General features: G+C 43.9%; 1 protein-coding gene across 1 annotated transcript in view; it reads left to right on the top strand.

Annotated features, from left to right (window-relative positions):
- LOC146810126 (proton channel OTOP2-like) overlaps positions 1-13919 on the top strand; it is a 289661-nt gene extending 275742 nt beyond the window's left edge. Inside the window, exon 7 of the mRNA XM_085617073.1 lies at positions 12457-13919. Coding sequence (XP_085473199.1) covers positions 12457-12627 — 171 coding nt within the window. The 3' untranslated portion in view covers positions 12628-13919. The remainder of the gene's footprint in view (positions 1-12456) is intronic.
- The last annotated feature ends 775 nt before the right edge of the window (positions 13920-14694 follow it).

Raw genomic sequence — 14694 nt, 5'->3', positions numbered from 1 at the left:
ATAGTAATATGTGAATATATGTATTGATTTATGGATGAAAAAGATTGTGTCATTCTTGAAACAACTGTATGTATTGGTTTTCCTGATTTGAAATAATAATTAAAAAAATTAAATAAAAAAAATAAATAAATAAACCAGTGTTTGCTCTTTGCTCACCAGCGTGATTGGCAAATAAACACAGATATTATGCAGAGAGCATACCACAAATATGTTCATTTATATTGTGCACACAAATTGTTATACATTGTTTAGAAAATAGTATATTCTTTATACAAAGCGTAGACGTTAATTTACAAAAATGTTGGGGCTCCGGCTCATAAGTGACATCACGCACCCTCTGACCTCAATGACATCATATGGCAGTCACCCTGAATCTCAGTATGTGATGCCATAAGACCTTGCTCGTGATAACATCACAATAATTTGCATCACTGAATTGTAGCGCAAAGCCCAATGAAAGAATATTTATTATACATCACAGGATGAGACACAAAAAAAAGCAAAAGATTTTTAAAAATAATCGTGGTCAGGCCTACCACAGTTACTCATTTGTATGGGCCCTACACTGCATGTCAACTATGCTATTGGCTTTATTTAATCCTTATCATTGTTAGTAAGTTTTGATTTATGATCACTTATAAGAAGCTGTCACACTTGTAGAGCACCGAGGTGTGGTTTCTGTTGAAACACATAATTTTTCATGAATGCACAATAATGAAACATAGAAACGTTAAATAATTTGCATTTTTTTTAATTTATTTATATTTTGTACGCTAAAGATAGCACACTGTACTTCTTAATTTTTTGTTTTACCAGTGTGAAAGTGTAACCTTTCAGTAGAAGCTGCAAAAAGTAAACAAAGTGCTCATCATTTCACTGCGTACCTAATGTTCTTGGCACTGATTTTTCCACCTCTGCGGCAAGGAGTCACAAACGCAGTACATAAATGTCTAAAATGTATAGAGAAGCCCTTAGAACCAAGGGGATAGGGTCCTGTAAACCAAAAAAACGCACTGAAATTCCCCCTTGACGAACACCTTACAACAACACTGTGCAATACCACGGGAGTTCTAAAAAATATATGCAGTATTTTAATTATAAAACTACCACTCAAAGGGGCCGATTCCGATTCGGGTCAGAAAGCACACCGACCGAGCCGTATCCTGAGTGTTTTACGACCGAGCCGGAGTCCTGCAGTCCGACCGAGCGAGTACGATGCGGCCGTATGCTGTCGGACTCGGTTCGGTCGGACTCCCATAGAAGTCAATGGGAGCCGGTCGTACGACGCGTACATGGGCTCCCATTGACTGAATGGGTATGTCGAGGACAAGTGAGCCCCCTACAGTGCCATCCGCACCGTACATGCCTGTGTTGGGGAGACCCATGGGTCTCCCCTTGTGTCTGAGTCGTAGGGCTGCGGGTGACAAGGGGTCCGACGCGGACCCACAAAGGCAACCACCCGGACAATTTGGGAATCGGACACTCCGGCTCGCACAGGCTGTCCGACGCGTGCGTCGTACTGGCTCGGTCGTGAATCGCATCCATTGCACGCCATGGTTAGCTTCCAACCGAGACGTACGGAGTGGTTTGGACCCGGAAAGGAGTCGGTCGGTGAATTTCATGTAGCTCGCATCGTACTTGCTCGCTCGTACAGCTGTACGAGTCGGGCGGAAAACACGCGTACGGCGCGTAGTTTTTCCGGACTGATCGCGTTCTGTGCCCTTCCGACCCGAATCGGAATCGGCCCCATAGTGTCACTGGATATCTGTAAGTATGTTCAGGGAAGAGCGTTCACAATTTGCGTGACGTCAGGATATGAGAGCACAATGAGGCCGAAAGCCTCCACAATGTCCACCAGTGGCAGGCATACAATGTTGAAAAGGATGGGACTCAGGGAATATACCTGTGGGACCCCGAACGGCATCTAGCATACAGCAGAAGGAAACGGTTTCAATATGACTTGAAAAGTATGACTTCCAGAAAAGAACAAAACCATTGAAGGGCTAAACCCTGAATTAAACTGTCAGCAAGCCTACCTAGAAACACAAAATTGGAAACCGTGTCAAAAGCCATACTAAAATCCAAAACAATCAAGGAAGCAGTCCCTTCTGCACCCAGAATCATTCTGAGATTCTCAGTGAACCCCAAAAGGGGAGATTCAATGCTATGATCAGGACGGAAGCCCAACTGAGAGCCGTGAGAAGATTACAGGTTCTAATTAGGTAGATCATTGAGAATTAATGTGCTTTTCAAAAAGCTTTGTTAGTGCCGGTCAAGAGCGAGATCAGTCAATTAATTTTCACATTCAAGGGTGGCTTTTTAAGCAGGGGCACAATCATAGCATGTTTCCACAATGAGGGAACAGTGGCCGGCACGATGGACCTGTTCAACACATTAAACCAAACTGGTGAAGGAATTTCACTACCCAATTTTAAAATCCACAGATGCGTCAGTTCGAAAGGCAACCTGGACTTAATGGTGGTCTAGAGCGCCTCAAAATTTACATTGACACGTAGACTGAAAGAAGAGAGTGTTGGCAGATTGCAGTGGATATGCCTTCCTCCACAGGACTGTCAAAGAGGACATAAATATCAGCTACCTTCTTAAAGCAAAAATCAGCAAGTTCATTGCACTTGGCTTGAGAAAGAGAAGGCTGTGGCATCAGGTAAGCTGGGCCCAGCAGAGATCTAAGGGTTTGGAAACGTTCTGTAGAAGAGCTGTGGGCACTGCTAACGTCCCATCTTAAAAGGTTGCACAGGCATCAAAGCAAGCCTTATGATACATTTTGAAGGCTTCTTTACAAATGGTCTATCCTCACCATTGTAATGTTTGCACCAGTCACGCTCCAAGCACTTATAACTCTTCTGCTAAGAGCTTCTGATTAAACCATGGATCAGGTAGATGTACCTTGCTCTTTGTGGCCATTCCCAGGGGGGAAAGGTCATTTAACATCGTCATAACCTACTGGTCAACTTGCCTTACGCAGTTGTCAAAGGAACCTTATATAACAGAGGAAAACTGGTCAAAAGAAGGTTACAGAAGGCAATAGGTTTTCAGCTTAGACCAGAGTCTAAATATTTTACCAGGAGCCTTGCTCAAGACAGCTGCAGTCAAGCCAGACACTACTGCCAGAATGGCAATATTATCCTTCCATGTTGAGGAATAGGGGGATCAACAGCGAGAGAGGAGAGGGTGGATAAGATAGGGTCTAAAATATGGCCCAGGGAATGCAAGGGATATCTTACTAGTTGCTTTAACTCAAGCGCATTCAAATCTCCAGGTTGGTAGCAGCTATGCAGTTGGGGGTCATCAAAATGAATGTTGAGATCACACAGATTATTAAAATTTGCATATTTTAAAACAAACAGAGAAAGAGCCTCCTCTAACATTGATCGCCACCTGATAAGATTGTCCAGGAGAACGATATATAAGGGAGCCGGAGAATGCAAAATTGTTAGAAATGCTTATCGAAAAAACAACGCCTTCACTGTCAGGGATAGAGAGATTCTCAATGAGGCAAGTATGCTTAGATTTAAGAATGATTGTTAACCCGCCTCTCTTTTTGTCCATACGATCAAAATTACCTATGCCATAGTGGTCAGGGAGAGCCATTGCAATATCAGGCGTGGAATGCTCGTTTAGCCACATTCCTGTTAAACAGATGGCATCAAGTTTACAATCAGCTATAAGGTTAAACACACTAAATTGTGTTTAGCTAATGAAAGACAATTCAAGCTGAGAAATCAGAATAGCTCTTTCCCAAGTGGCGTAGATTAAGCAGCAGCTCGATGGTCCTGCTCTGCGCTTTCAGTAATAAGCAGAAACAGCTGAGAAGCACTGCATCTAAGACAGGTTGTGGATTGAGAACCAGGGTCCCTTTACCTGTTCTGGCACGATTGAGCGCATACGGGCTTGCCTTTGAGGGCGAAAGTTACTCCAAAGACACAATCACTGCACTCGCCCACACATTGTACCTATTTTTATAGGGAATGGGCCTCATGCAGAGAGTCATAGATGTAAGGACTAGAGCGTAGCTCAGAGAATGAACCTCAACAACAGCACCACCAAAATGGCCGAATCACACACCTGACCTCAAAACAACACAGGAGAGGAAGTCGGATGTCACCACAATACAAAAGTGATATCTTCAAGATCAGCCTGACCAAGTCTGATGCCTAACCAAATACTGAGGAAGACTAAAATAAAGTAGGTTAACATAATCCAATCTGGATGTAACCAGAGCATGCACAACTGTCTTTCACACTGAGACAGGTAAGATGTTCGAACCCCTCTTTAAAGAGCATAACAAAGAAAATCAGATGCCAGCATCGAACAATATATGGGTGTTAAAGGATAACTCAGCATCACATTTGACACCCTAATTCTATGATGTGCTAGTTGGGCAAGGGGAATCTCCCAGTTCCTTAGGCCACCAATCAGGCGACCAGATGGATTCAGGGTAACCAAAGATCAAAATCTCAGTTTTATCAGAGTTTAATTTCAAACAACAATTTTCCATCCTATGTACAACCTGAGGGAGGCATTTGTAAAGACTTCCTGAGGAATGGTAGGATTTTTATTATTGGAGAACATCAGCTGTGTATTGTCAGCATACAAATCCACCCTAAGGCCATAGGACTGCACAATCATAGCTAAAGGGATCATAGAGAGTTACATTGGGCTTAATGAAGAGCCCTGCGGCACAACATTAATTTGACCTAATGGGAGAGATCGTCATTGATTTGGCTTATTTTAGAAAGGAAAGATTTTATTCAGCTGAGGACCAGCCCATCGACTTGCACATCTGCATGTCGTGCAAAGAAGATGGAATGCTGTGGATAAATCCAACGGCAGCAGTGCGACCTTCATACAAGCCGAACCTAATAGATTCGGTAACTTAGAGAAGTGTCGATTCTGTACTATGATTCACGTGAAAACCAGACTGGGTGAAATGCAAGAGCTCCTGTTGTTCGATATAGATAGACATAGGACAGTTGACTAACCTTTCAAGCATCTTTGAGGCTGCTGAAAGCAAAGCTACCGGACGATAATTGTTAGGAGGTCCGGGTCGATGCCAGTTTTTTAGCAGCGGTACAATACAGGAAGGCGTCCAGCAGTCAAGAGCAGTGGCAGTTACCAGTGATTGACTAAACAGTACGTTAGGCTCTGGATTGAGATCTGAAGTGTCTTCTAAAACATTCGCATGAGGCCAGGGTCAGCCGCGGAGCCAGGCCTACACTCAAGCCAAGCTTGGGCTGAGTCCTCCAGCGAGATGAGACAGGCACGGTCCTTTAAATGAAAGCAACCAGCTCCGCAGTAGGCAAAGCATCAATATTACCTGGAGGAACTAAAAAACTCAAGGTACATTTTATCTATCTTTTCATGAACGAACTCAGACAAGCGTCCGCAAAGGTCTGAGTAGGGGGTAATGGCAGGGTTCTTCCCATCCGAGGATTTAAATAAGATTTTACAATTCGAAAGATGTCCTTGGGGCCTTATGGGGCCTCATTAATTTTATGAATATAGAAGTCTGCCTGTGTCTTCCTGATAAATGTGTGATTTTTTTTAATGCTTCCTTGTGGGTGGTTTATCTAAAAAGTGGTAATTCCTTTTTCCATATTCTTTGCACTGATTTTCACTTGCTTCTTTCTTTCCGCAAAGGCCTGTGAGAACAATGGGGCCAATATGAAGCGGCGACCTGATGCATTTACTTTAGGGAGGCTACATTATTTAGGGTCGATAAGAGTCAATTATACTCAAAAAGGATCTTCAGTGACAGAGAAGATGCGAATAAAGCTTTAATAAGGGACTGTTCAAAATTTTTCTCCAAGCCTGAGATTTTTGAAAATCAAAAAACGCATGTGTAGTGCTGTGTGAGTCACATAAGTGACGAACTGATTTAATTTAAAATCGAGGAAAGCATCAGTCAGTGCGCGGACCTGTGAATAATTTTGGTCATTGCAATGGAGGTTAAAATCCACTGACAGTAAAATTAGAATACTGAACACAGTAATGCTCTCTGTAAGCGAATCAGTGAACTCCACTGACAGACCAGGGGATGCATCAGGGCAGTCAGCCGTAAGTTTAACCCTTTCGTTGCTAGGCCTTTTCCCATACCTGTGCTAGGCCTTTTTTTGGGCTATTTGGGGTAGTTCGCGCTTAGGACCCTGTAACTTTTTGTCCACATAAGGTTTCCACGCCTAATTTGCGTCCTTTTCTTCCAACATTATTGGGATTTTAAAGGTACCCAGGGTTTGTAGAGTCGCCTTGAGGGAGCCCAAGAATTAGCCAAAATACAGCAAAATTATTCTTTTTTTTTTTTTTAATGGGGGAAAAGTGCTGCAGAAGAAAGCGTCCGATTTTTTCCCTGCAAATGGTATCAACAATGGGTTTGTGGTGCTGAAATCACCATCTATCGAGCTTTCAGGATCATGCAGACTTTTATCAGAAAACCAAAAAGTTTTACACAGTTTTGGCACTTCACTGGGACATAGCCTATTTTTGCTACTTTTTGTGCTCTCAACCTCCTTCCAGTTAGTTTATTGAAACTAACAGTTGAAAATAAGAAAAACTGAAATTGAGTTGAAAAGATTTTTGTAAGCGATATACTGTTACATCCACAGGACCCTTCTGGTCATTGGGATATATAGGACTTGTAGGTTCACAAAGAACCCGAGGAACCCAGAGCCAGTAACTGAGCTGCGCATTGCAATGGTTTTTCATTGTGTGCCGGGTATATAGCAATTCATACCGTAAAATATAAAGAATGAAAAATAGGTATCAAGGACACCTATGTATTTCTGAAATGGGAACAAAATATAGAGTTTAGAAGCAGTAGCTATTTGCTCATCTCCGAAATTGTGGGTACCCATACTGGCATGTGAATTATAGGACATTTTTCAAAGTGACTTCTTTTTTAAACATTGCCTTGCATCTGGAAGGCAAAAATGCATAGAAAGTCAATAGGTAATACCAGGTGCTTTACAATTCTGTCTTCCCCTAACTCTCCCAATAAAAATGGTATCTCTCTTGTGTGTTTAGGTCAAGTGCACGCGACAGGGAAAAGGACAAAATGCAACGTGGACACACCACATTTTTACAGTGAAAACTGACTCTTTTTTTGCAAAATGCCTAGCTGTGGATTTTGAACCCTACCTTTGCCGGCACCTAGGGGAACCTAGCAAACCTATACATTTTTTTAAACTAGACACAGAGGGGAATGCTGGAGGGGATGACTTGTGTGGCTCTCACCAGGTTCTGTTACCCAGAATCCCATGCAATCCTCAAACTTAGTCCAAAAAAACAAATTTTCCTAACATTTCTGTAATGGAAAGTTCTGGAATGTGCGTGGATCCACAAAATTCCACCCACCCAGCATCCCCCAAAGTCTTTAGATAAAAATGATACCTCACTTCTGTGGGTAGGTCTAGTACCCGTGGCAGGAAACAGGCTAAAACGCAACATGGAGACACCACATTTATACAGTGAAAACTGCCCATTTTTTAAAAAACTGCCTACCTATGGATTTTGAACCCTAGCTCTGTTGACACCTAGGGAAACATAGCAAACCTATACATTTTTGAAAACTAGACACCCAGAGGAATCCGGGAGGGGGTTGACTTGTGTGGCTCTCACCAGGTTCTGTTACCCAGAACCTCTTGCAAACCTCAAACTTTGTCACAAAAAACACATTTCCTCACATTTCTGTGATGGAAAGTTCTGGAATCTGCGTGGATCCACAAAATATAACCCATCCCACATTCCCCAAAGTCTTCTGATAAAAATGGTACCTCACTTGTGTGAGCAGGCCTAGTGCCATTACAGAAAACGGTCCAAAATGCAACGTGGACACACCACAGTTTTACATTGAAAACTGACCCTTTTATTCCAAGTGCCTAGCTGAGGATTTTGAACCCTAGCTTTGCCGGCAGCTAGGGAAACCTAGCAAACCTATACATTTTTTTAAACTTGACACCCAGGGGAATGCTGGAGGGGGTGATCTGTGTCCCAGGTTCTGTTAACCAGAATCCCTTACAAACCTCAAACTTTGTCAAAAAAACATATTTTCCTCACATTTCTGTGATAGAAAGTTCTGGAATCTGCGTGGCTCAACAAATTTTCACCCACCTCGAATTCCCAAACGTCTCTCAATAAAATTGATACCTCACTTGTGTGGGTAGGACTACTGCCCGCGACAGGAAACAGCCCAAAACGCAACATGGACACACCACATTTTTACTGTGAAAATGGACACTTTTTTTTCAAAGTGCCTAGCTGTTGGTTTTGAACCCTAGCTCTGCCGGCACCTAGGAAAACCTAGCAAATCTATAAATTGTTTAAAACTAGACACCCAGGGGAATCCAGAAAGGGGTGACTTGTGTGGCTCTCAACAGGTTCTGTTACCCAGAATCCTTTGCAAACCTTAAACTTTGTAAAAAAAAAGAAACTTTTGCCCCACATTTCTTTGATGGAAAGTTCTGGAATCTGCGTGGGTCCACAAACTTCAACCCACCCCGCATTCTCCAAAGTCTCCCTATAAAAATGGTACCTCACATGTGTGGGTGGGCCAAGTGCCTGCAGCAGGGAAGGGCCCAAAACGTATTGTGGAGACATCAAAATTACCTATCACAAAACGACCTGGTTTTGCAGGGGGAGCTCTTGGGTTTTTGGCCCCGGGCTCGGTGGCCATCTAGGGAAACCTACCAAACCCAGACGTTTCTGGAAACTAGACACCCTGAGGAGTCCAGGGAGGTATGGCTTGGATGGACCTCCAACGTTTTCCTACCCTGAATCCCCTTCAAACCTCAGATTTAGCTGAACAAATCAAATGTTTCTCAAATTTCTGTGTGGGAAAGTTGTAGGATCACCGGGCTGACACAAATTTCACACCACCCAGCGTTCCCCCTGGTCTCCCGATACAAATGGCACCTCACTCGTGTGGGTAAGCCAAGTACCCTTGACAGGCAAGGGCCCAAAACGTATTGTGGAGACATCAAAATTACCTTTCACAAAACTACCTGGTTTTGCAAGAGGGCACCTTGGTTTTTGGCCCCTGGCTCGGCGGCCATCTAGGGAAACCTACCAAACCCACACATTTCTGAAAACTAGACACATTAGGGGAGACCCGGGAGGTATGGCTTGCGTGGATCCCAACCCAGAATCCCCACAAACCTCAAATTTAGCTGAAAAAAACACCTTTTCAACACATTTTCGTGTGGGATCACCGTGCCGGCACAAATGTCCTACCACCCAGCGTTCCCCTTTGTCTCCCGAGAAAAATGACACCTCACTTGTGGGTGTCCAATTCAGATTCGGCTAAAAACGTATTTTTAAAAAAATGTAGCGCTTAGAATTCGCTGTACTATACCCTTGATCCCTATGTCTTTGGCCCTTCCTAGTCACAGGCCCTTGGTCCACCCACACAAGTTAGGTATTATTTTACTCGGGAGACTGAGGGGAACGCTGCGTGGTAGGACATTTGTGCCGGCACGGTGATACCATAACTTTCCCACACAGAAATTTGAGGAAAATGTGACTTTGTAAGTAAATTTGATGTTTGTGGGGGATTCTGGGTAAGAAAACACTGGGGGGTCCATGCCAGCCACACTGCCAGCCAAGAGTCAGTACATGCACACCACCATCCACACACACTACCAGCCAAGCGCCATCCACACACACCGCCAGCCAAACACCATCCATGCACAGCGCCAGCCAAGCGCCATCCAAGTACACCACCAGCTAAACGATATCAATGCACACAGTCAGCCAAGCAATATCCATGCACATTACCATCCAAGCATCACCCAGCCAAGTGCCATCCCCACACACCGCGAGCCAAGCAGGGCCGGACTGGGAACAGCCACCAGCCCTGGCAGATTGCTGCTCGACCGGCCGTGGGAGAGGGGGTGGGGGGATGGGGTGCTAGCAAGATGCACCACTCCAGCTTTTGTTACTGGGGCCTGAAATTGCAGTACTGCTGCATAACCGCCCCCCAGTGACAAAACTGCCCCCCCCACAGCCAGAAAACCAGCACACACTCCTCCGGCCCACTGGGGTAACGCCCTGGGCCAGCTACGGCCAGACGGGCCCTGCAGCCTAGCCCCATCCATGCACACAGCCAGCCAAGCACCAGTCCAAATAAACCACCAGCCAAGCGCCATTCCACGCACACCACAAGGCAAGCGCCAATCTACACACACCGTCATCAAGCGCGAGTCCACACGATTAGCCAAGTGCAGGTCCACACACACTGCCAGCAAAATGCCAGCCAAAGGTCAGTAAATGCAGACCATCAGCCAAACTCCAGTTTACACACACACAAACTCACCCTGGTTTCAAGTGCTTTTCTGCCCCTGCTTGGGTGCAGATGAGAATAAAAATATCACTGAAACAGCCAAAACATGTGCTTAAAAAAAAGGAGCGACCCTTGCCTATGGGGATTCTCACTGGCATGTCCATAAACATATTCTTGGTGCCTAGTGGGCTTTATGCCCCCACGTAAGGGGCGTAAGGGTCTATAGCCCCGATCTGCCTTCTGGGGTGGCAAAAAGCCTTTTTTGGTGGTGGGGGCATTAGCATGCCCATTCTCAGCAGGTCCCACCCCTACTTATATATATAAAAAAAATCAATCCCTGGTGCCTAGTGGTCTTTCTGCCCCCTGGGGGGCAGATCAAGGGCTATTGCCCCCATCTACCTCCTGGGGGGGGCAGAAAGACTGTGGGATTCCCTGGTGCCTTGTGTGCTTTCTGCCCTCCCTCACACCCTCCTGGTCTTGCTAACAGAAGCTCCCGGACCATCACTCCTTTCTGCGGACTCTAAATTGTAAAGATATTGGCATGACTAGAATGGGAGGAATATGAAAGCCAAGAACTGGTGGAAACAGGTCTCAAAGCCAAAAGTATTCAAAATGCAATCTTTGCCAGCAAACTTGCTTTAAGCATGTGACCGAAACCCCCAGTGGCAAGATTTCTCATTTATCAGTGTCCGACATCCCACATCAGTGGATACCGAGAAAGATATCTGAGACCCTGGGCTAGGACCGCTGACTGACAACTTCCCTTTGCCAGGTTCAGGAAAGGTAGTGGGCTCCTTTCCTCTAAGTGGTTAAGGGCAGCTTCTTCTAGCAGGGAGACATTGTGCACCCTGTTAATAGAAGCTATCTTGAACCCCTTTGTGGAAAGTAACACACTGACTGTTAGAGAAGGGTACTGGAGATTTCCATGTACAAATGCAGTGCTGCTGTAGTGAAGCTTTGTGACCATGGTTTTTCTGCAGTGTGCCCAGGAGCGAAGCGACTAACTTCTTGAATTTGGGAGAGGTGTGGCGCAGCGGCCAGGGCAGTTGACTCCGGAGCACAGGCCTCATGGTTTGAGGCCAGCGGCATCTCAGCTAAGCACCTTGTGACTCTGGGCAATAGCTCACTTAATCTCTCCGATGGCCCCCAGCACCTTGAGACCCTTAGGGGTGAGTAGTTTGCGCTTTACATAAATACCGCATTACTAGCATAGTGCACCCTGATCTCTCCCTACCCATTCCACAGAGCTTATCAAAAAGTAACCACAAAGACAGAATCAACTGAGAAGCACCTTGCCAAATTAGCACAAGGAAAACTTGCAAAGATATTTAGCAGTTTGACCACCGAGGAGAAACATTTGTCACAGTGAGGTACTAAAAGAAAATTATGACCACAGTTGGGTGGTTCCACCCTCAACAAGATCAGCACTGTGAACCAGAGTGGGCTCATTCTTCCACAGAATGACATCTTTTTTTGGAGAAAAGTAATTGCTAGCAAAATAAATACTGCACAAAGTTAAATTCTATGATGTGTTTTTTCCATTCAGTGAGTATCGTGAGAAGTTTACTGGACACCTATTTACTTGGCAAGCTTTGCAGTGCAGTGCTTTTCAGATTTTAACTTTGCATCCGACCCATGACATGAGTGACCCCATGAAAGAATATACTCTAGAACATTACGACCTTCCTCCCATCTTTTATTGTTGTTCCTAAGGTCTTTGTGCTAAATATTGACATTAGAATCTATGATGGTAGCTTTGAAGTCTTTATGCTAGATTTATTACGTTTTGTATGTAACTCTCTTCTTGAAATTCACTTTTTGCAATTTTTCTTCTCCATATGGTATGTAATAATCCCTCTCTAATTCTTTATTCTAGATGTTTCCTATCTTTGGGTCTGCCACCACCCCTCTGAAAGCCTAGGTTCATCCAGGCATTTCCTCTGGTCTGTAACTTTCCCTTTCAAAGTGTTCACCTGTATCCTTCCAGTCATCGGTTCTAACTTTATCTCCAATCTGTTGTTTTTCTGGATCTTTCCTTTCAACTGTGGTGCTCCCTCTGAAAGTATTTTTCTTCATATTCTTATTTTATTGCTGTGTCATTAGATCAATATTTTTTATTCCCTGGCATCCCACCTGAAATTCATTGTTCTTCTCTCCTCTAGTTCTGGATCATCCCAGCCTTCGGGGCCCGACTGCGGTTTGATAATAACTTGGAAGTGAAGTTCTATGGAATGACCATGTGGGTTCTCATCAACAACATCTGCCTCCCTTTTGGGATCTTCTACCGGATGCACGCTGCTGCCTGCATGGTGGAACTCTGCCTGCAACCCTGAGAGAGCTCAGTCTCCTATCCTTCGAGCTCTGCCACCTGTCCTGTGAAAGCTTTGACTCGTAACCTGTAATGTTAATAGTATTTATATTCCCGTGCACTTAGCCTCCTAAAAGGAGAGAGCTCTGCCTTCTAGAGTGAGATATAGCTCTCTATTCCATGTGTCCTACCTTAGATAGTACTGCTGTCTGCAAACAATTCTATTACCTTAGGTTTCAGTTTGTGTTGTATATAATTTTTAATAAAATAAAAAATAAAATAAATATCTTGAGATCTGTCTTCTTAGAATGAGGAATTACAGACAGTACCAGAGAAGCAGCTAGCAGCACTGCCTAGAGGACTAAGATGAGGAATTACCACTGGGACCAGAGAAACAGCTTCTGCTCTGTCTAGAGGACTTAGAATGAGGAATTACCACTGGGACCTGAGAAGAAGCTGCAGCATGTCTAGAGAAATAAGAATGAGGAATTACCACTGGGACCAGAGAATCAGCTAGCAGCATTGGCTAGATGACTACGAATGAGGAATTACCACTGGGAACAGAGACACAATTGCAGCACTGCCTAGAGGACTAAGAAAGGGGAATTACCACTGTGGACAGAGACACAGCTGCAACATTTTTGAACAGACAGAGAACAAGATTTACAGCCCTGTTTACAGAAAAGGAGCAATGGAGCTCCGAGCGAGTGAAACATAATTAATGCTAAAAACAAATTATTGGGTGAAAGGGTGCTAGTGAGTAAAGTCAAATTTCTAACATTCTAAGTTTGTGACTGCTCAACTCGATCTTCAGTTACTCATACACTGTAGATCATAAGTGAAGCTCAGGTGCGTAGGGGAGAACATGGAGAAACGGTCGGTGGGAGGGGAAAGCAGGAACACTGGTCAGCTGCTCGCATTTGCAACATTTCCAGAACACGAGGCAGGCACTATTGGAGGAAACAACAGATCAAAAGGAGGGACAAATGGGCACAATTTACCGATCAAAAATAAGGAATTTAGAAAGGCACCCAGAACAACCAATCAAAAGCAATGAGCCACCTTGAAGCCCATGTAGTGAATATACCATGCCTCGCAGAGCAGCGCATGCGCACTGCTAGGCTCAACCTGTGAATGACCCACACAAGAGAAGAAAACAAAACAACGGATACACCATTCTTTGGCAGTTATTGTTTAGGCTAGGGTACCCCAATTATTAAGTGGCTCTGATATCTCATATAGAGACAGTATGAAAAAGATTTTTCATAGAAGGGAGTTTGATTAATGTTTAGTTTTATTTGTTTTTACTTTTTGGTGTCAACACATGTTTTACATTTATCTTGTACACTGGGCTTTGTCAGAGTAGTTTAGCCTCTCTATGCAGCCATCTCAAAACTGGTACTGTCTTTTGGATACTAGTTATTTGTAAAAAGAAAAGCTTGTGCTGTGAAATAGAATGTTTTTTTACCATTTGATTCATGGGCCATGGATTTTTCAAGACAGTATAGATTGCCAAATAATAAACAAGAGTTGCAATATTCAATAGATTAAATATACAGTAAAAAGACAAAATAACAATTACTTTGTCATTCTTAGCTAAACACTAACTATAGTACATCCAAAGTATTGAGGCATGCAACACGTGTGAAAATAAAACACAAAATATTTGTGATAACAGGCTACAGTCAAAAACAGAAAGGAACTGTGATGTTATCTTACATGGCTAATTCAAAGGTTCTTATGTGTAAACTAAAACTTATGTTTCTACAAACATTATTTCTTTAAATAATGAGTACATGAAAGACTGTAGTAAATAAGATGCAACTGTGCATGTGCCATGCCAAGTGTGATCATGGTAAATTTACATTTAAGAGCACCACAGCTGGCATTGAGTTGGCTGCTGTTAAACTGAGGTCCAGTTGCACCACTTATGACCCCTCAGGTTGCTTGTTTGGCCCAATCAGGCCACAAGAGGTAGAGAAAATATGCTGCAGCTTCGTCCTTGTAAGGAATGTATGTGGTCTCCTGGGAGTATAGTGAGGTAGGCTGGCATACCACGCGGTTTGTCTAAGGCAAGTGCATTAATGGGATG

Source organism: Triturus cristatus, chromosome 7 (assembly GCF_964204655.1).
Source record: "Triturus cristatus chromosome 7, aTriCri1.1, whole genome shotgun sequence".
NCBI classification, from domain to species: domain Eukaryota; kingdom Metazoa; phylum Chordata; class Amphibia; order Caudata; family Salamandridae; genus Triturus; species Triturus cristatus.
This window is presented reverse-complemented; position numbering and strand designations above follow the sequence as displayed.